Source organism: Pseudochaenichthys georgianus, unplaced genomic scaffold (genome assembly GCF_902827115.2).
Source record: "Pseudochaenichthys georgianus unplaced genomic scaffold, fPseGeo1.2 scaffold_180_arrow_ctg1, whole genome shotgun sequence".
NCBI lineage: Eukaryota > Metazoa > Chordata > Actinopteri > Perciformes > Channichthyidae > Pseudochaenichthys > Pseudochaenichthys georgianus.
In genome coordinates this window covers 1,058,431-1,077,824 of record NW_027262575.1, presented here as the reverse complement: position 1 = coordinate 1,077,824, position 19,394 = coordinate 1,058,431, and the positions used below count along the sequence as shown (strand labels likewise).

Sequence of the window (19,394 nt, the reverse complement as noted above, 5' to 3'; positions counted from 1 at the left end):
GTATGAACGTTTGTATAGCCCTTATTAAAAACATTCGGTTCTCAAGTTGTAAAAATGTGCTAATAACGTTATTATGAGAGTTATTTCCCTCGGCATTATGAACGCGCATCTAACCCACGGGACCACGCTGCCTGGCACGTTCATGTTACGTGTTCAGCACTACATGAGTTTCTCTTTACCCATGGATGCACAATAACAACGGACCATATCGCCTTACTGCCAGCCCGGAGCTGTAATAATGGATATATTGCACATGTTTGCTGTAATTCATCATTTGTAAAATATTATACTACATGGGCTGTATGATGTACATCTTGTACCGTAAATGTTGTATTAAATAAAGTTAATATTACCGACATAGATTAACGTCCCTGTAGCTTCATATTGCACTGTATATATATATATATATATATTAGGGCTGTCGGTCGATTAAAATATTTAATCGCATGATTGTCCATAGTTAATCGCGATTAATCGCAATTTTTTTATCTGTTCTATATGTACCTTAGAGGAATATTTTTTCAAGTTTTTAATACTCTTATCAACATATGAGTGGACAAATATGCTTTATACTAATGTTTATTATCATTTGAACAATGACAAATATTCTCATGAATATTAAACACAACAACCTCTGAACATTACAAATATTCGCCTCAATTCAACCTGGAACCTCTCTCATACAATAATACAATACAAATGGTGTGTGTGTGTGTGTGTGTGTGTGTGTGTGTGTGTGTGTGTGTGTGTGTGTGTGTGTGTGTGTGTGTGTGTGTGTGTGTGTGTGTGTGTGTGTGTGTGTGTGCGCGCGCGTGCGTGCGTGCGTGTGATGGATCGTTGGAGCTATGGGCAACTCAAGGCATGCTCGAACGGGAGCTGCCTGGATGCTGCAATCATGTTGCACACTAGCCGAGCTGAGTGTGCTGACTTTTCGTACAATGTCCCACTGTCTGGCTGCCTGCATAAAGTCAAGTGCTCGGCGCAGTTGTGGCAAAATGTCGCTCCTCTGTTTTCATTGAAACAGCTCCTTCTATCCGTTAGCGCAGCTAGCTAGCACTAGATGCTAACAACAACAATGCACGTAAGGTCTCTCTCTCGCTCGCTCGTGCCACACAAACACACACCCTCCCGGTCCTCCCGATGGCCAGTCGGTGTCTGCCGGGGAGCGTGGAAGTGTGGTCTGCCACAAGCGGGCGGCAGGAGCGGGGCTGTCAGCAGCATCAGCTTGTAGATGGTATTTTAAACTCGATGCGCACTGAAACTACGGGGCGGCCGAGGAAAAAAAATACACATGCGTTAATCGCGTTAAAATAATTAGTGGCGTTAATTTTTTTTTGCGTTAACGCATTAACTTGACAGCCCTAATATATATATATATATATATACACACACACACACACACACACACACACACACACACACACACACACACACACACACACACACACACACACAGGGCGACTGTTTGGCCAAGACGCAGGAGACGTGAGACGACACAACAATTGGGTCCATCTGGACATGTTCTTTGGTGTCAGTTTGGTGTGTAGGGGCCTTTATACACACTTACTGGGACTAACGCAAATAGTTTAAACCCAACAATAATCACCGTCTTCAGTGTCAGGTTCTGAAGTGTCTCCAGGGTTGTCCTCAGTCTCTGGTTGTAAATGTCTCTCTGGGTTTGAGTTCCTAGCTGTTTCTGGTCCTCAAACTTTTTTCAATAATGTACCCCCTTTGAAAAAGAAATTCAGCCTAGTACCCCCTGATCAGCGCAGACACAATGTGTTAGGGAAGAAAAGCCTATAGAAAGAGGGAGAGTACAGCGCTGCACCATCAGTGTCTGAGTCATTAAAACAACAACCTTGTAACTGAGAAACACTTAAATGCTAAATTTCAAATGTTTACAATCCATCACTAAATTCATGGCAAACCAATTCCAACATAATAACACTAAGACGACATTGAACTGATCTATTTAATAAGTTGTACTTACAATTTAGTGAGAAACATGGGCTTGTGCTTCACTGAGGATCATGAGGCAAACTGCAGTTATTACACTTTGCGTTTTGAAATATGTGTAACTCTGTAAATATAATACCCACACTGCTCAAACTTCGTTACTTTTCCTACAATTGGTATATTTATTTATTTATTTTGAGGCATGGGGAATGAAGAGAAACAAATATATGAGCATTTTATGGGATTTTGACCCCTCATATAAACATATGCATAATAGAGTGCCACAGTGACGCGTCCTAAAACCCGGAAGTAAGCTGCGCATGGGTTCCTTCGACAAAAAAGCAATTGGATTTCTCCATAGAATTTTGGAAAATAGCCCAAAATAAGGTCTGTGCTTGACACACATTTAAGAGACGGATCACGTTTTGTTCAGTCGGATAATCTCCACATGTCTACCCTACTTTTATAATTTTCGAATCATAAATGTAATCGATAGATTTATGATTGTGGCACTCTATGCTGCGCTATACTTTGCGGCCACACGCCATTGCCAAGCAAGGCTTATTGTTTAGGTCCTTTGATAAGCAGGCAGTCATTAACTAGAACTAGCAAGATCTGATAGATTTGGACATAAACGCGAGTGAAGTATAACCGGACGCGAGAGAGAGATCAGAGATCAGATCAGCTGCTGCTGACGGAAAACACGCAGCTCTGCATGATCACAGCTCCGCCGCTGTGACGCACCGTCGAGCGGAGCAAAAATAGACTAAGAGTTAGACCTAACACACTTAGCTAGTTTATCTACTCTGGAACTAGCTAAACTAGTTATACATATATTTATTCTTTACTGTCGGCTTATTACAGGTTCAGCGAACTGCAGGAGACTGACGGGCTGTCAGGAGAGAGAGAGGAAAAGAGAGCACCCTGTTTATTTTTCCCATTTTATTATCCAGAATTACTGTAAACTTTTGAATGAAGTAGTTACTATTAGTAGTTTGTTTAAATGCATTACTTTTTTTTCATTAACATACAATAAATCTCACGTAATCCCTGCAGTACTACAACGTACCCCTAGGGGTCCGTGTACCCCAATTTGAGAACCAATGCTCCACAGTCCTCTCCATCAGCTTGTTTCCAGGTGTTCAGCTGAGCTTCTGGCTGGAGGCTCTGCCTCTCTGTTCTCCTCAGTTTGAGTTTGATGAAGCTGTGGGGACTGACGACCAACACACTTATGGCTTTTGACCTGACTACTCCAGGTATATCTTTTGTCACAAATACTGCAGCTGTATGGTTTCTCTCCGGTGTGGATTCTCATGTGTTTCTTTAAATCTCCTCTCTCTGCAAAAGATTTCTTACAAATTGTGCAGATGAATGGTTTCCATCTTGTGTGGATTCTCATGTGTATCTTTAAATCTCTTCTCTGTGTAAAAGCTTTCTCACAGACTGAGCAGCCAAATATTTTCTCTCCTGTGTGGAGTCTCATGTGTGTCTTTAAATGTCCTCTCTGTGAAAAATATTTCTTACAAACTGAGCACCCAAATTTTCTCTCTCCTGTGTGGATTCTCATGTGCCGATTTACATTTCCTCTCTGTTTAAACGTTTTCTCACACAAAGAGCAGCCAAATGTTTTCTCTCCGGCACTATGTCTTGAATCACTGACAGGGTGTTGAGTATTTTCCTGAGAGTTTGAACCTGGTTCTCTGGTCTTCTTCCAATCAGCACTGTCTTCAGTGTCAGGTTCAGAAGAGTCTCCAGGGTTGTCCTCAGTCTCAGGTTGTAAATGTCTCTCTGGATCTGAGTTCCTGGCTGTTTCTGGTCCTCGACAGTCCTCTCGATCAGCTTCTGTTTCCAGGTGTTCAGTTTGTATTTGATGAAGCTGAGAGGACTGAGGTTTCTCTTCATCATCTTCACTCTTCACAGGGACAGGAATGAATGTGGACTTGGTGATATCTGCCTCCTCCAGCCCTTGAAGCTGCTCTCCCTCCTGACTGATCCAGAGTTCCTCCTGTTCCTCTTTAATGTGTGGGGGGGGCTCTGAGTTCTCCTGGTGCAGACTGGAGCTCCACTCCTGCTGCTCAGGGGGAACCTCTTCTTTAACCACCACCAGCTGCTGGACGTCTGCAGGAAACAGGAAACACATATTCAGAGAAACTGGAGAGTATTAGGATTTAAAATCTTACCACGATTAACACTTCTTTAACTTTGAAGCCCTTATCCATTCCTTATTTTAAATGCTTTACCAGATGCCCTGGAGAGTTTCAGGACAACAGGTGAGTTAGTACTCGAGCTGATCTAAAACGTAGTTTCACTGACGCTGAGCAAGGCGTCGGCCGTTCATGGAGTGTGAGGCCTTAGCCTTATAGTTTGTGACCTGTCTGCAGAGTCGTTAGCTGAGAACTGGTGTTGGAGTTTCTCAGAGTAGTCGTTTAGCATCTCTCTCCGCCTCACTAACCCTGTGCTTGGATTCATACAGGTGCATCTCAATAAATTGAATATCATGGAAAAGTGAGTTAATATCAGTAATTCAATTTATAAAGTTTAAATTTATACATCATATATATTCATCAGACACAAAGGGATTATTTCCAGCGTTTTAATCTCGATGATTGCGGTTTACAGCTAATGAAAGCCAAAATTCAGCATCTCAGAAAATGTGGTAACACTTTATATTAAGGTACACAAATTAACCATCAACTAGTTGCTTATTAGCAGTATATTGGCTCTTTATTAGTCATTATAGAACACTTATTAATGCCTTATTCTACATGACCATATTCTACAAGTAATAAGCCATTAGTTGAGTTATTCCTCAATAACCCTCTAATTAGTGCTTATTTATTGCAAGTAAGGAAGTTGTTGTACATGAGTTTTGGTCTTAATATGCTCTGCTCAATATGGGCCTAATAAGGCAGTAGTACCACAAGAATATTAATTCTACCATAATAACACTCAACAAATATGATCTATTCTTATGTAACAACACATGAAACTATAAGTGTTAATTGTGTCTAAATAATTCAAAATTAGGTATTTATATCTAAGAATATGTTCCCTATTGTAAAGTGAAGTCTTGTTCATAACCAATAAGCTATTAGTTTGACTCTAATTGACCTGAACATGTTCCCTATTCTAAAGTTGCCTCCTCTTAACACTTTGTAAATACATTATAGCACACAACTACTGGAATTAACCTCAACAGTACATGAACAAAGTAGGCACACGTTGAAATATCTGTTTTTATTAATTAACCACTGAAGAGAGGTTCAGACACACATCCCAAAACATGTCAAGTTTCTCCAAGGCTGAGAACACATAATGCAGCCTGTACGTTTTAATAAAAACAGTGACCTGCTTGTATGTACTTATACAATAGGTGTACTGTTCTCTCTATGTGTTGTACTGTCTCAGTGTGAACATAGATTAACCAGCCAGCCAAACTCTTTTGAGAGCCAGGGAATGAGCAGCCATGCTCCTGTATTGACTTATTTGCAGTCCACTGACATTCAAACGGAGTGAAACTATACAAAAATAAGTTACAAGGCACTTAATTATCTCATACATGCAAGTGTAACATACACATATTAACACATAGGAGCACTAAGTGTAAACAAGGTCAATATAGCTAATAATATCTGTGCAATAAGCATGCAGGCTAGTATGGCTAACGCTAGCATGTATGGCTAACGCTAGCATGTATGCTAACGCTAGCATGTATGCTAACGCTACCGTGTATGCTAATGCTAGCGCGAATGCTAACGCAAATGCTAGCGCGAATGCTAACGCATTTTCTCATTGTGTTTAAACCGTTTAAACATCTCTGACTTTGTTTCTCAGAATCCTGACTTTTTTCCGGAAAACTTTTTTCTCCAAAGTCAGAATTTTTCAGAAAATCTCAACAGTCTGACTTTGTTTCTCAAAACTCTGACTTTGTTACTCAAAATGCTGACCTTATCTGGAAATCTCTCACATTTCTGGCTTTTCTCAAAATTCTGACTTTATCTAAAATGCTGAATATTTCAGAAAACCTCAGAATTTTGATTTTCTTCAAATCAAAACATTCTGACTTTTTTTCTCAAAATTCTGACTTTGTAAAATTCTGAATTTTTCATAAATCTATACAATCTGGCCTTTTCAGAAAACCTACACATTTTGACTTTTCATTGAAATACTTACTTTTTTCTGTCAAAATCTTCACTTTTTCAAAAAACATCAACATTCAGACTTTTTTTCGCATATCTCATAACTTGTTTGTCAAAATCCTGACTTTTTCTAAAATGCTGAATTTTTCAGATAACCTCAACATTTTGACTTTTTCCTAAAATAAAAAATTCTGACCAATTTTCTCAAATTCTGACTTTTTTTCTGAAAAATGTCCGATGGTAGAAAGGCAACAGTAACTCAAATAACCACTAGACCATTTCTGCTGCGACATTCAGGCGGTAGGGTCAGAAAACAAGACTAGGAGACTCCTCCTTCTCCATCGAACAGACAGAGAACCAGAGCTGAACCAACAACAAGGATGCATCCAGAACTGCAGCCAGAACTAGTAGTCCTGGTAGTCCTCCCTCGAACTCTCTGGGTGCAAAGCCGAAGAGTAAATCATTTCCATGGGATTTGGGAGGACGAACAACAGGCAGAGCCCAGCGCTCTGAAACCTGTGATGTGACCGGCTGGTCTGCATTGTTTTCACCCAGGAAGAGGGCATCTTCAACCCCTACTAGGAAACAGAAGTGGACAGCTGCTAAAGGGAGAACTACAAACAATCCTCCTAAACCATGAGTGTGCCAATCCAGAACAGATACGCTCCACTGACCCAGAACCGGAGATCTCTTTCTGATGACCTGGATAACCTGTCCTCTTCACACAGGACCAAGGACCAATAGCTACTCCAAAAGTAAAAGGCTAGGGGGAAAGCTAACGACCGGGCCTGAAACTCTGATTGTGGGTGACTCTGCTGTAAGAGATGTCAAAAGTCTGTGTAGTAAGAACAACACCAAAGTACTCTGTTTTCCCAAGGATATGGTCTCTGACTTGGCTGAGAAGATCCTGCATATTGGGGCTGAACATCAGACTGTGAAGAATGTGGTTCTGCACATTGGAACAGATGATGTTGTGAAACAACAGTCAGAAGTGCTGAAAAAATACTTTAAATGTTTGTTGGAAACTGCCAGCTCTCTAAATGCAGAGGTGTTCATCAGTGGCCCTCTACCGCCAGTCAGAAGAGGAGTGGAAAGATTCAGCAGATTGTTTGCACTGAACACCTGGCTTTCACCTGTCTGTACTGACCATTCTGTGCATTTTATTGACAATTTAAACTTTTTCTGGGACCGCAGACATCTTTTCAAGGCAAATGGAGTTTAGCTGAACAAGTCAGGAGTGAAATTGTTTATCTCTAACATATTCAACTGCCTGCGTCATCAATCTGTTCCCTCTGCCAAGGCCAAGCAACAAGAGCAATCAAAACAGGAGAAAGACACAACACATCGCTCAGAAAACCTTGAAAATCTATCACTGCACCCGCCTGAGGAATGTCTTGATCATGGCAGACAAATGGAGGAGTCTCCACCGCCCTTCACCCCCCATCACCTCTGAGGATACTCTTCCTTCACCCCACAGCTCTCTCTACTCTCTGTTCACCCTTTCGCCCTCGCCCACCCTCCTGGAGATCGCTGAACACATGAAGGAGATACAGAGGGCTGGCACCAATTCCTTCCTGGAGTTCAAAGACCAAACTAAGGCGATACGCAGGGTTGGCAGCATGTCCTTTACCCCCGCTCCTCAACAACGCCCACCAAAATCACCGCAGAGACGTGCACCATCTCCCCCATCTCCATCCCCGTGCCTACGTCAACCACCTCCCCTCCGCATCTGCAGTCTCCGAAGCCTGCCAGTACCTTTGCCGATATCTGTGTTGATAGGTAACAGATTAAGAGCGGTGAATCAGCTTAGAAACAGGAAGCGCTCAAACGTTTGTGTGAGTTTATCTAATTTAGCAGTGATTCCATGTCAGCCACAGCTTGTTACAAAAAACATGACTGACAGTGTATTCAACAAACTTAAACTAGCTTTATTAAATGTCAGGTCTCTGGCAGGAAAAACATTTTTAATCAATGATTTTGTCACTGAGCACAATCTGGATTTTATGTTTTTAACAGAAACTTGGATTGAACAAAATAACAGTGCAGATGTTCTTATCGAATCAACCCCTCCCAACTTTAGTTTATGAGTCAGGAAAGAATGCATAAGAAAGGGGGTGGAGTTGCTATTCTGTGCAATGATTCCCTTCAATGCAGGAAGACATCGTATGGGAACTTTGCTTCTTTTGAATATGTGGCCCTTCAGCTGAAATGCTCCTCTCGAGCTCCGTTCCTAAATATCTATAGACCACCCAAATACTGTGCAAGCTTTTGTGATGACTTTACTGAACTGCTGTCTATAGTGTGTATTGACTTTGACCGTCTAGTCATTGTTGGTGATTTTAACATCCATGTTGACAACCCCCAGGACAGAGGGGCTAAAGAACTGTTTTGTGTTCTTGATAGCTATGGACTGACTCAGCATGTGACGGAGCCCACGCACAATAAGGGGCACACTCTGGACTTAATTATCTCAAAGGGTCTGAATATCTCTGAGGTTGTGGTGACTGATGTTGCGCTCTCTGACCATTCCTGTGTTTTCTTTGAGAGCTCTATTTCTGTTCACACACATGTTCAAAAAGAGGTAACCACAAAGCGATATTTAACTGAAAATACTAGGGAAATGTTTACTCAGAATGTTTCTTCCACACTTGCCCCTGCTAACATCTCAGTAAATGAGCTAGTAGATTGTTTTAATTCAAAAAGTTATAGATGCCATTGCTCCAACTAAGGTAAAGGATTCAAAGAATCGGAATTGAGAACCGTTAAGAACCGGAATCGAAAAGTAGAATCGGAATCAGAAACGTGGAAATTCAAACGATACCCAACCCTACTCATCTCTGAGGATCTGACGTTGACTCATCACTGAGGACCTGACTCATCACTGAGGATCTGACGTGGACCTGAATTGGACTCATCACACTAACACCATCCAGTGTTTCCCACAGATCTGAAATATAGTTGGGGGGGTGGTGGTAGCGGCGGGGTTGAGGTGACGTGCAACAACATTAACCTTTCTGTTGGTCGCTTGTTAGCAGACCCTTCACGCGATGGCAGAGCGAACAGGTACAGGCAGGGCCCATAGTGATAGCCCTATAGTTTAAATCTACTACCCACACATAAACATATGGAAATGAGTTACTATTTAAACAAATAAATGTATTTAGAAATGTATTTAGAAAGCTATCAATGTGATTTTAAGTGGGGGTCGACCTCAAATCCTCTAGGGCAGGGGTCTCCAACCTTTCTCCACCTGAGAGCTACTTTGAAAAAATGAAAGTGGCCAAGAGCTACTTGCATTGCATCGCTTACATTTATTCACATAGCACTCATCAGTTGAATTAAGCTACTTTTGTGTGAAATCAATACCTAAAGCTTATCTAAAATCTTAACTTCACATCAAGGTCCAAGAAAACGACAATTTCTCACATATTAATATGGACAACATAGTAAGTACTTCACTGAAGATTCACATACATGTCCAAGAGCAAATTACAATGTTTTCACTTCTTCTTATGGCCCACATAGTAAATACATCGCCTTAATCACCACCTTGCAAGCATCTTATGGCACGTGTAAAATAAGTGCATTCACTCTTTTTTACAGTCAGTGAGATAACTGGCGCTGCATGGAGTCTACCATACAGGTGTATGCTGGACCCACTTAGGTTCACTAATAGAGTCATTTACATGTTCATCAGTCGGTCTTGTTCTGTATTTAGATTTCATTCATGCCAGAAAAAGCTGCTTCACAAAGGTCTGTAGAACAGAGCCACATAAAGCAGACAGGTTCAGTGCTGCTTGGTGAATGTTCTTAGAGTTTTCTGGGTGTATACAAGGCTCCAGAAATGTTGTGAGTTTTGCTGAGACTTAAGCTGAACATTATTTTGGAGATTTATAACCTCCATCTCCACAGGATTGACACTGAACAGTGCAGCCATCTTTTCTTCTTCTTCGTGTGGACATAAAATTATAAACCATAATTAATCAATTGTAGGTCTAGCCTCCCTATATCTGTGTGTGACATTTTCCCATCCTCAAAAACAAAAAACTAATACTGCTGCAGTCTAGCTGCAGCTTCTAGCAACGGTCTTCTGTTAAAAAGGACACTGAATGTCCTGAATGTGGCATCACACACAGGACTTGAGTCTGAACACAGCAGACAAGGAGTATTTACAACAGCATTATAAAAACAAAAATAGAGCATGTGGGTGCACACTTACATTCTCTGTCTTACTGTTACATGAATCCCATAAATGTATGAGATTAAGTTAGCTTCATTATATCTCAGTGATTAAGTGAATAATAAAGTTTCTATCGGGTCACTGTCAGCCTGTCACTCATTATTTTCAGGAGGGGGCGGGGCTTGGAGGAACGGAGAGGAGACGGTGATCGCGGAAGTTTCCTCCTGCCTTCACAAACTTTACACGCGTATTTATCAACTGAAAATAGCAAGAGGACAGTCATACTCTGCAATCCAAGACTTGATTAAATCCACCAAAAACCTGACATGACGATAACGAGTGTTTTTCAAAAACACAAATCCCTCCCTGTGTGTCTCTGAGCCGCAGCCTGATTCAGAGCGGGTCATTCTGCCGTTGGTTCTGACTGCTGCTGCTGGAGAAAGCAGACTGCTCCGTGTGTGGTGTCGCTGTGCCGCTGTCACGTCTATTCCTTGATCTCACCGACCAATTTTATATTCGTATGACAGAAACAATTCTAAAATAAAAAAACTTTATTGTCCGGCCGCGGCCGAAAAATCAAGAAGCAACGTTACTACGCTATAATCGATAATCGAGCGGTGAGCTACTGAAAAGCTGCCCGCGAGCTACCGGTAGCTCGCGATCGACGTGTTGGAGACCCCTGCTCTAGGGGGTCCGGGGGAATGCTCCCCGGTAAGATATTTTTTTAAATTTTGGAGTTAAATGCATCAATCTGGTGCATTTTGAGGGGGAAATAAAGAGACTAGATTGATGGAAACACCTTTATTAAACAGAACTGTATACATTTCAATAATCATAAAATCATGGCCATAACCAATAACGTACCATTTCCAAACACTGAAACTTGTTTATTAATTTATTTTTGGTTCATTTATAGTTGTGAGTGTGTCTGTGCTGTTAGGAATCGTTCAAAAAGGTAGGACCCAAAAGCAGACTACAAAAAATGGAAAAAGGTCTTGAAACAAAAGCGAGCTTTATTTAAAAGCTGAGTAACAAAACATGGCATAACTTGAAACGGTAACAGAAAACAACTACACAAAAACTGACCGTGAGAAACATGGAGGAAGACCGGAGAGACAACCAAGAAACATGACGTGAAGGGAGGACAAACAAACAATGAACCGACAGGGGCACACAGGAAGAGACAAGACTAAATACAGGGAGGGGTAATCACGAGACAAGAAACAGCCGGGCAGGGGAGGCAGAAACACAAGGGCAACAGGTGAACACAATTAGACAATCAGACACACCAGGGAAACTAACGACAGGATAACAAGACACAGGTGGGAACAGAACAGCAAAATAACACCCAAAACAAGACGGACTAAACTGAAAACGTGACATGACATTAGGATTGTGACATGTGCTCCTGAATCAGCCTCTCCTCCTCTCCCCCTGCTCCTCTTTGAGGCAGCAGCAAAGACTAGTTTTAGCTCTCAACAAGTTTTAAAAGTGTATCTTACCTTTTTTCACCTAGTTAACTTTTTATTTATTTATTCATGCATATTTTACTAATCACTACCCTCTCAAATGGAAATATGCGTTTACATAAATGGTGACCAAACTGTTTGAGACCCACTGAGAACTTAGACCAAGTTCACTATCTAAACACTCAGAGAGTCCTTTACCTCACCTGAGCTGAGGTTATCCCGAGCTTGAATGACACACAGAGACCAATCAAGGGCTTTGATTTATGATCTGTATGACAGTGGCCGTGTCGGCAGGCCACATCATGTGGACAGCCAGTCACCCTGTGTGAGGCAGGCCACTTAACAGGCCAGACCATCGGGGAATCCCCCGGTCCTCCCGATGGCCAGCCCGGGACTGGGTAGGGGAGGCGTAGAGCGAGGGATCATTGTCCACAAGTGAATCGATCGCAGATGGCGTCGTGGTCATGGACGAATACAAAAAAACTAAATGGGTCGGGAAATATACTTGGGCGGCCGTTAATATACCTGGGCGTCTCCCCCAAGTATAGTCTGTGTGTGGGAAACCCTGCATCACCAAAACAGATTATTGATCTAATATATAATATTCCATTTACTTGTATATATACTCTTTGTGCACCATTTTTATTCTATTCTATTTGTATTTACTTGCACACTTGTATCTGTTTTTATTTGTTCTATGTCCTACATGTTGCTCTGTTGGAGGAGCCTGTGACCTAAGTTTTTCGTTGGTATATCTACACTGTAGGTAATGTACAAATGAAGCTTAGCGCAAGTTCAACCAGGAAGACCGTCTTTAGTCATTCATTCACATATTTTCAGCTTACACACTGCAAAAACAGCCCTTCCAAAAACAGGCAAAAATATTCTTGAATGAAGTCAGATTTTCCTTTATCAAACAAACAAATCTGCCAATGGGGTGAGCCAAATTTGCTTGGCTAGAATTCTTAAAACTATAATTAAAATCTAGCTACTGAAAGACCGTAATGGGCCTTTAAACTAGAAATAAATGCTTATTACAAGTAATGATTCCTGAATTATTTAAGAAAGAATAACTTATATTACATTACATGTTACTTGTTAGACGCTTTTATCTAAAGCGACTTACATACTCAATTTGGGGTGAAGTGTCTTCCCAGGGACACAACGACATGCTGACTGCAGTGGAGTTTGAACCTGTGCTTAATTCTTATTGTAAGCTTTATTTGCTGATTTTTAAACTTAATTTAAGATTTACATTTGAAGTTTAAGACCGCCAATGATTCTTATTGTAAGCTTTCTTTGCTAATTATAAATCTTAATTTAATAAATACATTCTTAGTCAACTCAACCAAAACACTCATTGTGAGTTATTATTTCTTAAATAATTCAGGAATCATTGCTTGTAATAAGCATTTCTTTCTAGTTTCAAGGCCCATTACGGTCTTTCAGTAGCTAGATTTAATTAATTATATATATATATATATATTATTTTTTGGTGTGTGAGTATACCACACCACAGTTCTCTCAATGGCAATGTGAAAAGGGAATAGACAGCTCTCGGCAATAAATACATATATGAAATGTCATCTAATCAGATTCTTAAATTGAGAAGTTGTTTGATGGTTTATTTCTTAAAATAAGAAAAAATGTATGCAAACCAATGCTGTAACTTGTTAATTCTAGCTCAATATAAGATAGCATTTTTAATAAACAAAAGTAAGTATATTTTTCTCAAAGCAAGAATACTTTTCTTAAAAAAAACATTCTTAACAAGATAATTTGACTTTTTAGACGAAGAATTAAAAAAAATAAAGTTTTCACTTTCTTAAATTATTTTGTTGCAGTGTACTCTCTCCTCTCAATCAGTGATCGGAGGTGTCACTCCCAGCTAAACCTATCACTTATCCTCTGTTCCCACAAGCCTATCATAGAGCATTGCTAACCCTTTAAAATCTGCTCTCTCCCCTCCGACAGCTGTCATTTCACCCCTTCCACCTCCCAAATCCTGGGTCAAGCTTAAACCAGTCCTCTCCAGACCTCCATCAATCCCTTCATGCCTTCACCACCACCAGTGTCTAGACCCCAGGGGGGGCTTCATCGGTTTGGTTTGGTTCCTCCCCCCCCCCCCTCTAATGATATTCCAGCACAACAGGGTCTAATCGGCAAACACCATTACATTCATCCGTGTATACCCGGCAATAGAGTGGCAAAGTCACGCCCATCTACTTCCGGTCCATGGGACCTTATTTCGGAAAAATAATTTATTTTAGTCAATGAAGAGAGAAAGCGTATCTTTCGATCCAGTTTGAATTGTGCCACGAATTACACATATGATGTTTGTCAATCTTAAAAAAAAATTCCATGTCAAAAAAGTCACAGTTTGCCGTAAAACTGCAGATCTACAAAGACTACAAATCCCTGAGTCGCGTAAGTGATGTCATAACTGTTTTCCTCCACTAAGAGATAGATTATATCTATATGGCGCTGATCTTAGCTATCTATATGGCACTGATCTTAGCTATCTATATGGCACTGGCTAAGATAAGATAACTTTAACAAGATGCCTATGTGCTTAGTACCAGGTTGTTATCACACCAGCAATGCTCGTTCTTTCGCTTCCTGTCTGATGAAAGGACCAGGAGTGGCTGGATCAAGTTAGCTACCTAGTAGCTATCACGTTAGTTAGCATTACAGCCTTAGGGACGGGTGGCGCAGTGGTCTGTGCATCTGATCATCAGATCAAGGGGGGTGCTGGGGAACTCCAGTTCGAAACCCGCTCCTGCCGCCACTGCGTCAGGCTGTTGTGTCCTTGGGCAAGACACTTCACCCGGATTTGCTCCTGTGGGTATTGTCCACAGTACATGTATAATACCAATGTGTACTTGTAAAAGCGCCTCGATGACTTCGAGGCGTGAAGATGGACGGTGTGGCGCAGTGCGCTGTGCAATGATCATCAGATCAAGGGGTGAAACCCGCCGCTGCTGCGTCTGTAAAGCCGTTGTGTCCTTGGGCAAGACACTTCACCTGAACTTGCTCCTGTGGGTGGAAAAGCTGGAAAAGCACTATAATAAATGTAAGGAATTATTCATTATTATTAAGTAACCCAAAATGTTAAACAGTAAGAGTAGTAGTCATATTTCGTGAACCCTTTGAAGAGTACTGTCACACTGGTGTGATCATTCTATAATACACCATTTAAGCCCGGGGGAGAAATGCTAACGCTACATTAGCACCGGCGATCTGTTCTACTTCATGCTATCTGCACAAATGGTTGACATTAAACATTAAAAAGACCAGGCAGTTCAGAGAGAATCAAAGGAAGGCAGGCAGCTTTGCATGACATTCTTCTGGACGTGTTTCATGGTGATAGTGAGGGTAGCCAATCGTTTTGTTGACAAGAAAGTAGTGACGGCCATCTTGGTGACGTGTGTTGTTCTGCTATGGAGATGTAGTTCATTGAGCGTTTCACACAAATAAATGTGTTACTTCACATTTACGACACATTTTTTTTTTTTGACTCGCATAACTAACTTTTAAATTGACAAACATCATATGTGTAATTTGTGGCACAATTCAAACGGGATCGAAAGATAATCTTTCTCTCTCCATTGACTTCAATACATAATTTTTTAGAAATAAGATCCAACTTCACCACTCTTTACATATATATTGTTACATCAAAACAGTCTCTCCTGATTGAAATTACAATAAACCCTAAAGTGATACTCACATGCATCAGTTATTAAAGTTAGTTAAACCCGATACTAGTGATGTTACGTATTGCGCCGAGGCTTCGGAGCGTGTGTCGAGTAATCCCCGAAGCTTTTTGTGAAGCATGTATCGAGGCTTGTATCGTTTTGGGCCAGTGACGTCATCGATGACAAACGAAGCCTCGCTGCCTGTCGATACCACGTGACTGCTTCAGGAAGCGATTCAGATCGGTTGAACCGTTGAACCACAACGCTCATAATACCTGGATGTATAATAAGAACCATATCACCCCTCCTGTACCCGGGCCCGGTGACACGATGGAATCAAGAGAGCTCAGACCCTCACTCATATAGAGGTCAGAACATGTCATAAGTATAAATAGATACAAGCATAAATAAATGTAGGAATAAAAACATGAATAAATACAGGAATACATATCTTACAGTGTTGTCAGGGAGCTTTAGTGTGTGTGCTGTGGCTCAGCCTGAAAGCAGTTGACTCCTGACCGCAGGGTTCCTGGTTCAACGACGGAACAATACGTATTTGTTGTTGTTTATAAAAGCTACAGCTAAATGAGATAATGTAGTTAATAAATGTATTCTTTGATATGGTTTAGCCTTTCTCCGGCTACAACATGGTTACGTTTATGAATATTATTAAGGAATATAAATCCCTCTTTGCAAAGTTTACCAGCCTCCTTAGGCTTTTCAATCACAATCATTCAACTGGAATAAATACAATATTGTTAACATGAAAATATGATTTTATGTTCGTTGTTTAGAGTTATTCTAAGGCTTTACTCAATGGGAACTCGGTATGAGATAGAGCACACTGTTGAGATGTCCAATCTGCCTGTTTTACACACTTTGACCAGCAGGGGGTTTGTGTTCAGATGAAGCCCATGATGAAGCCTCATGAGATGAACCCTTTTGCGAACCAATTGGCTGGAAAGCTTCAAAGCTTCATCTCGCCATCACTACCCGATACTCACATGTATCAGTTACTCCTGACCAGGGACGTGCACAGACATTTGGAGGGGCTATTGCTCTAAACTAGAAAAAGGGCCGCCCCCGACCCCCCTGAAAACGTAAGAACTTTTTATAAAAAAAATGAAAAGATTGTTTGCGGTCCATATCTCATTAACATATCTAATGTTAGTAACTATTAAAGATAAAATGCGGACAATTCTGTTTTAATGTAGTTTGACCATTGCAACTGCTGTGCCTTAAATAAAATCACTAATTGATTAAACCTGTTCAATATGCATTATACTTATCATTCATTATGAGTAACGGTAAGGTATCTAATTACTTATGTGTTTAGTATTCCATAACTTAATAACAGAGATTGTCAAACTAAAGTAGAGACATGGCAGAAATCCTACAATGAAGCGGGACGGTGAGTGTTCTCCAGTATATGAGAGAGGGCGATCAAGAAGAGAGAGAGAGGGAGTTTACGGAGCAGATGAAAAGACACAGAAAGACAATAACAAGTATATTTAGGTGTCAAGAGGAAGTAAAGTCCCTGGTTTGTCCCCTATACTCTAACTGCCATGAGAAAACTCAAAATCAATTTAAGCATATTTAAAAACGGGGACATTTCCGGGGACAGATTGACCCGAGGATTGGCCACCAAAGCCAGACAGGCACATGATAACCATAGCCATGAGGCCGAACCAGACTCGGAGGGCTTTCCTTTGCTTTCAGCTGTCAGATTGTAAACAAAGTCACGTGACTGGGGGCAGATGACAGCTGACAAGAGAGGCTTCTCAATACTCAAATTTCCCCTCCTCGACTCCTCGACTCCTCGGTCCTCCGGTAGTGACCCGGAAATGAATTTCAGCGCGCCATTTTGAAGGACGTCTCATTTCTCTAAATGCACACAGAGGACCGAGGATCGAGCGTCGAGGAGGCTCTCTGGAGGAGCTATAACCGAGGATACACTGATGGTTCCTCCACGGCTCCTCCACGGATGCATTTCCGGGAACGGTGGAGGCGTGACGCACGGCCGGACTTATCTCAGCCAATGACAGCTCTGCATGCATCCCCTGGATATTATTTTAGAAACTGCTCTCATCGCAACGCGATGTTTACAGTGAGAACAGCTGTGAGGTCCTGCAGAAAGCAGAGCAGTGTGTAAAATAAATATCACTCAGTATAACAGACCTACTCTCTTTATTTGCTTTAGTTTAGTAGATATATACAAACAAAGAGTCGATATTTTTCTAAGAACATTTAGTGCTTCACATACTAAAATACACAACGGCTGTAGCCTGATTATGCTTTAGGAGCTTAGGTGTGTGTGGTACAGTGTGTGTGTGTGTGTGTGTGTGTGTGTGTGTGTGTGTGTGTGTGTGTGTGTGTGTGTGTGTGGTACAGTGTGTAGGTATGTCCTGTACAGTGTGTAGGTGTGTGTGTGGTACAATGTGTGCGCAGATGCGGCGGACAGACGGGTCTCAGTTGGTTTGGTGTCCTCTGCTTACTTTTAATACTTGCAAATACAACTTTTGGCCCGTAATTTCAATTCCCCATTTCAGTCTCTGATTGTGTTACGTTATTATGAGAGTGCTCTCATACTTTAAATTGCATATATTTATATAAATATATTTGTGTGTGTGTCCGCATCTGTAGCCTGTTATTGTCTCATTACACCGCACTCTCAATGAATTCAAGGTAAATATGTGGGGGAACAATGTTCAGCTGATCTAACAGAGATTATAAAATATGACAAAACACTCGACAGCTGATGCAGCTGTTGCCACGTAATAATGAACGGACGTCGCTTTAATATGACCGCTCAGAGGAGAGGAGTTCTCATTTCTTTAAACGTCTGCTGCTTCCCCTCCTCTTTCCCCGGTTCCCCTCCTCGGTCCTCCGCTCGCATCTCCTGTGGGCGGGACTAAGTCTCGAGGAGGGGAGTCGAGGAGGGGAGTCGAGGAGGGGAAATTTGAGTATTGAGAAGCCTCTAAGGTGTGTTTTATCGCAGCGAGACTCAACAATACTAATTGTGGGCTTATCATGTTTATTCGGCCACAACAGAAAAAAAATACTTTCGCTCTCTCCAGAGGGGCAGGTCAGCCACAAAGTTCAAAAGAGCCGTTGCCCGGGCAACATTAGCCCGTACCTGTGCACGTCCCTGCTCCTGACGTTCTGCTTTCTCTCTGAGACCGGACCGACATTTTCTTTGTTTCCTCGTCACCGGCGCGCTTTGCATCCTGGGATACGGTGGGCTGCGAGGAAGAGGACTCTTCAAATCCGGGAAAAGAAGAAGTCCGCATTCAAACCCGCCCCTCCCCCCTCTCTTCTGTCTGTCCGCAGAATCAGAAGTCCTTTATTGGTCCCACAGAGGGACATTAACATGGTTACAGCAACAGTGGAGATAGATGCTGCTCCCAGACCGTAGTGGAGGAATACAGGGGAGGACTCTCTGCAGTCTTCCCGGACTGAAGCACCAGGCTTCGGCTTCAATAACCCACTCTGAAATGAGGCAGACAGGCAGGCGGTTCCTTGGGAGGCCGCTGTGTTTCCTCAGGACTTTGTTATACAGCTAACTGGAGACAGACTGATCACCGCTGCTACTCCCGCTCTCTTCCGGACACACACAACCCCCTCTCTCTCTCTTAAAGGGATAGGCGACCCCACTCTGCTATTATTAGAGAGAGAGAGAGAGAGAGAGAGAGAGAGAGAGAGAGAGAGAGAGAGAGAGAGGAGAGAGAGAGAGAAGAGAGAGAGAGAGAGAGAGAGAGAGAGAGAGAGAGAGAGAGAGACTTAACAAATTGATACGTTGGATCAACTCAAAACAATTTTGCCAATTTGTTACAGCTTATTTTTTTTGACCACAAAATATGTATTTAAAAGATATTGATATAGCCTCGCCAGCTTTATCAAACTTTACTGACAAAATAAACAGTTTTTAAGCTTTTAAATGAACTGTTAAGTT

General features: G+C 41.6%; 1 protein-coding gene across 1 annotated transcript; it reads right to left on the bottom strand.

Moving 5' to 3' along the window:
- Nucleotides 1–2,811: 2,811 nt before the first annotated feature.
- Nucleotides 2,812–19,034, bottom strand: LOC139433304 (zinc finger protein 32-like). Its single transcript, XM_071202255.1, has 2 exons — nt 18,579–19,034; nt 2,812–4,074 (listed from the first exon to the last, which is right to left on the bottom strand). The coding sequence occupies exons 1-2, from the start codon at nt 18,730–18,732 to the stop codon at nt 3,080–3,082; spliced, it is 1,149 nt and encodes a 382-aa protein (XP_071058356.1). The 5' UTR covers nt 18,733–19,034; the 3' UTR covers nt 2,812–3,079.
- Between the last annotated feature and the right edge of the window lie 360 nt (nt 19,035–19,394).

Coding starts and splice junctions, on each gene's coding strand:
- LOC139433304 (XM_071202255.1), bottom strand. CDS start 18,732: ATGCGGACTTCTTCTTTTCCCGGATTTGAAGAGTCCTCTTCCTCGCAG. Junction 4,075..18,578: donor AGGAGCAGGGACGTGCACAG/GTACGGGCTAAT, acceptor TGTTTCCTGCAG/ACGTCCAGCAGCTGGTGGTG.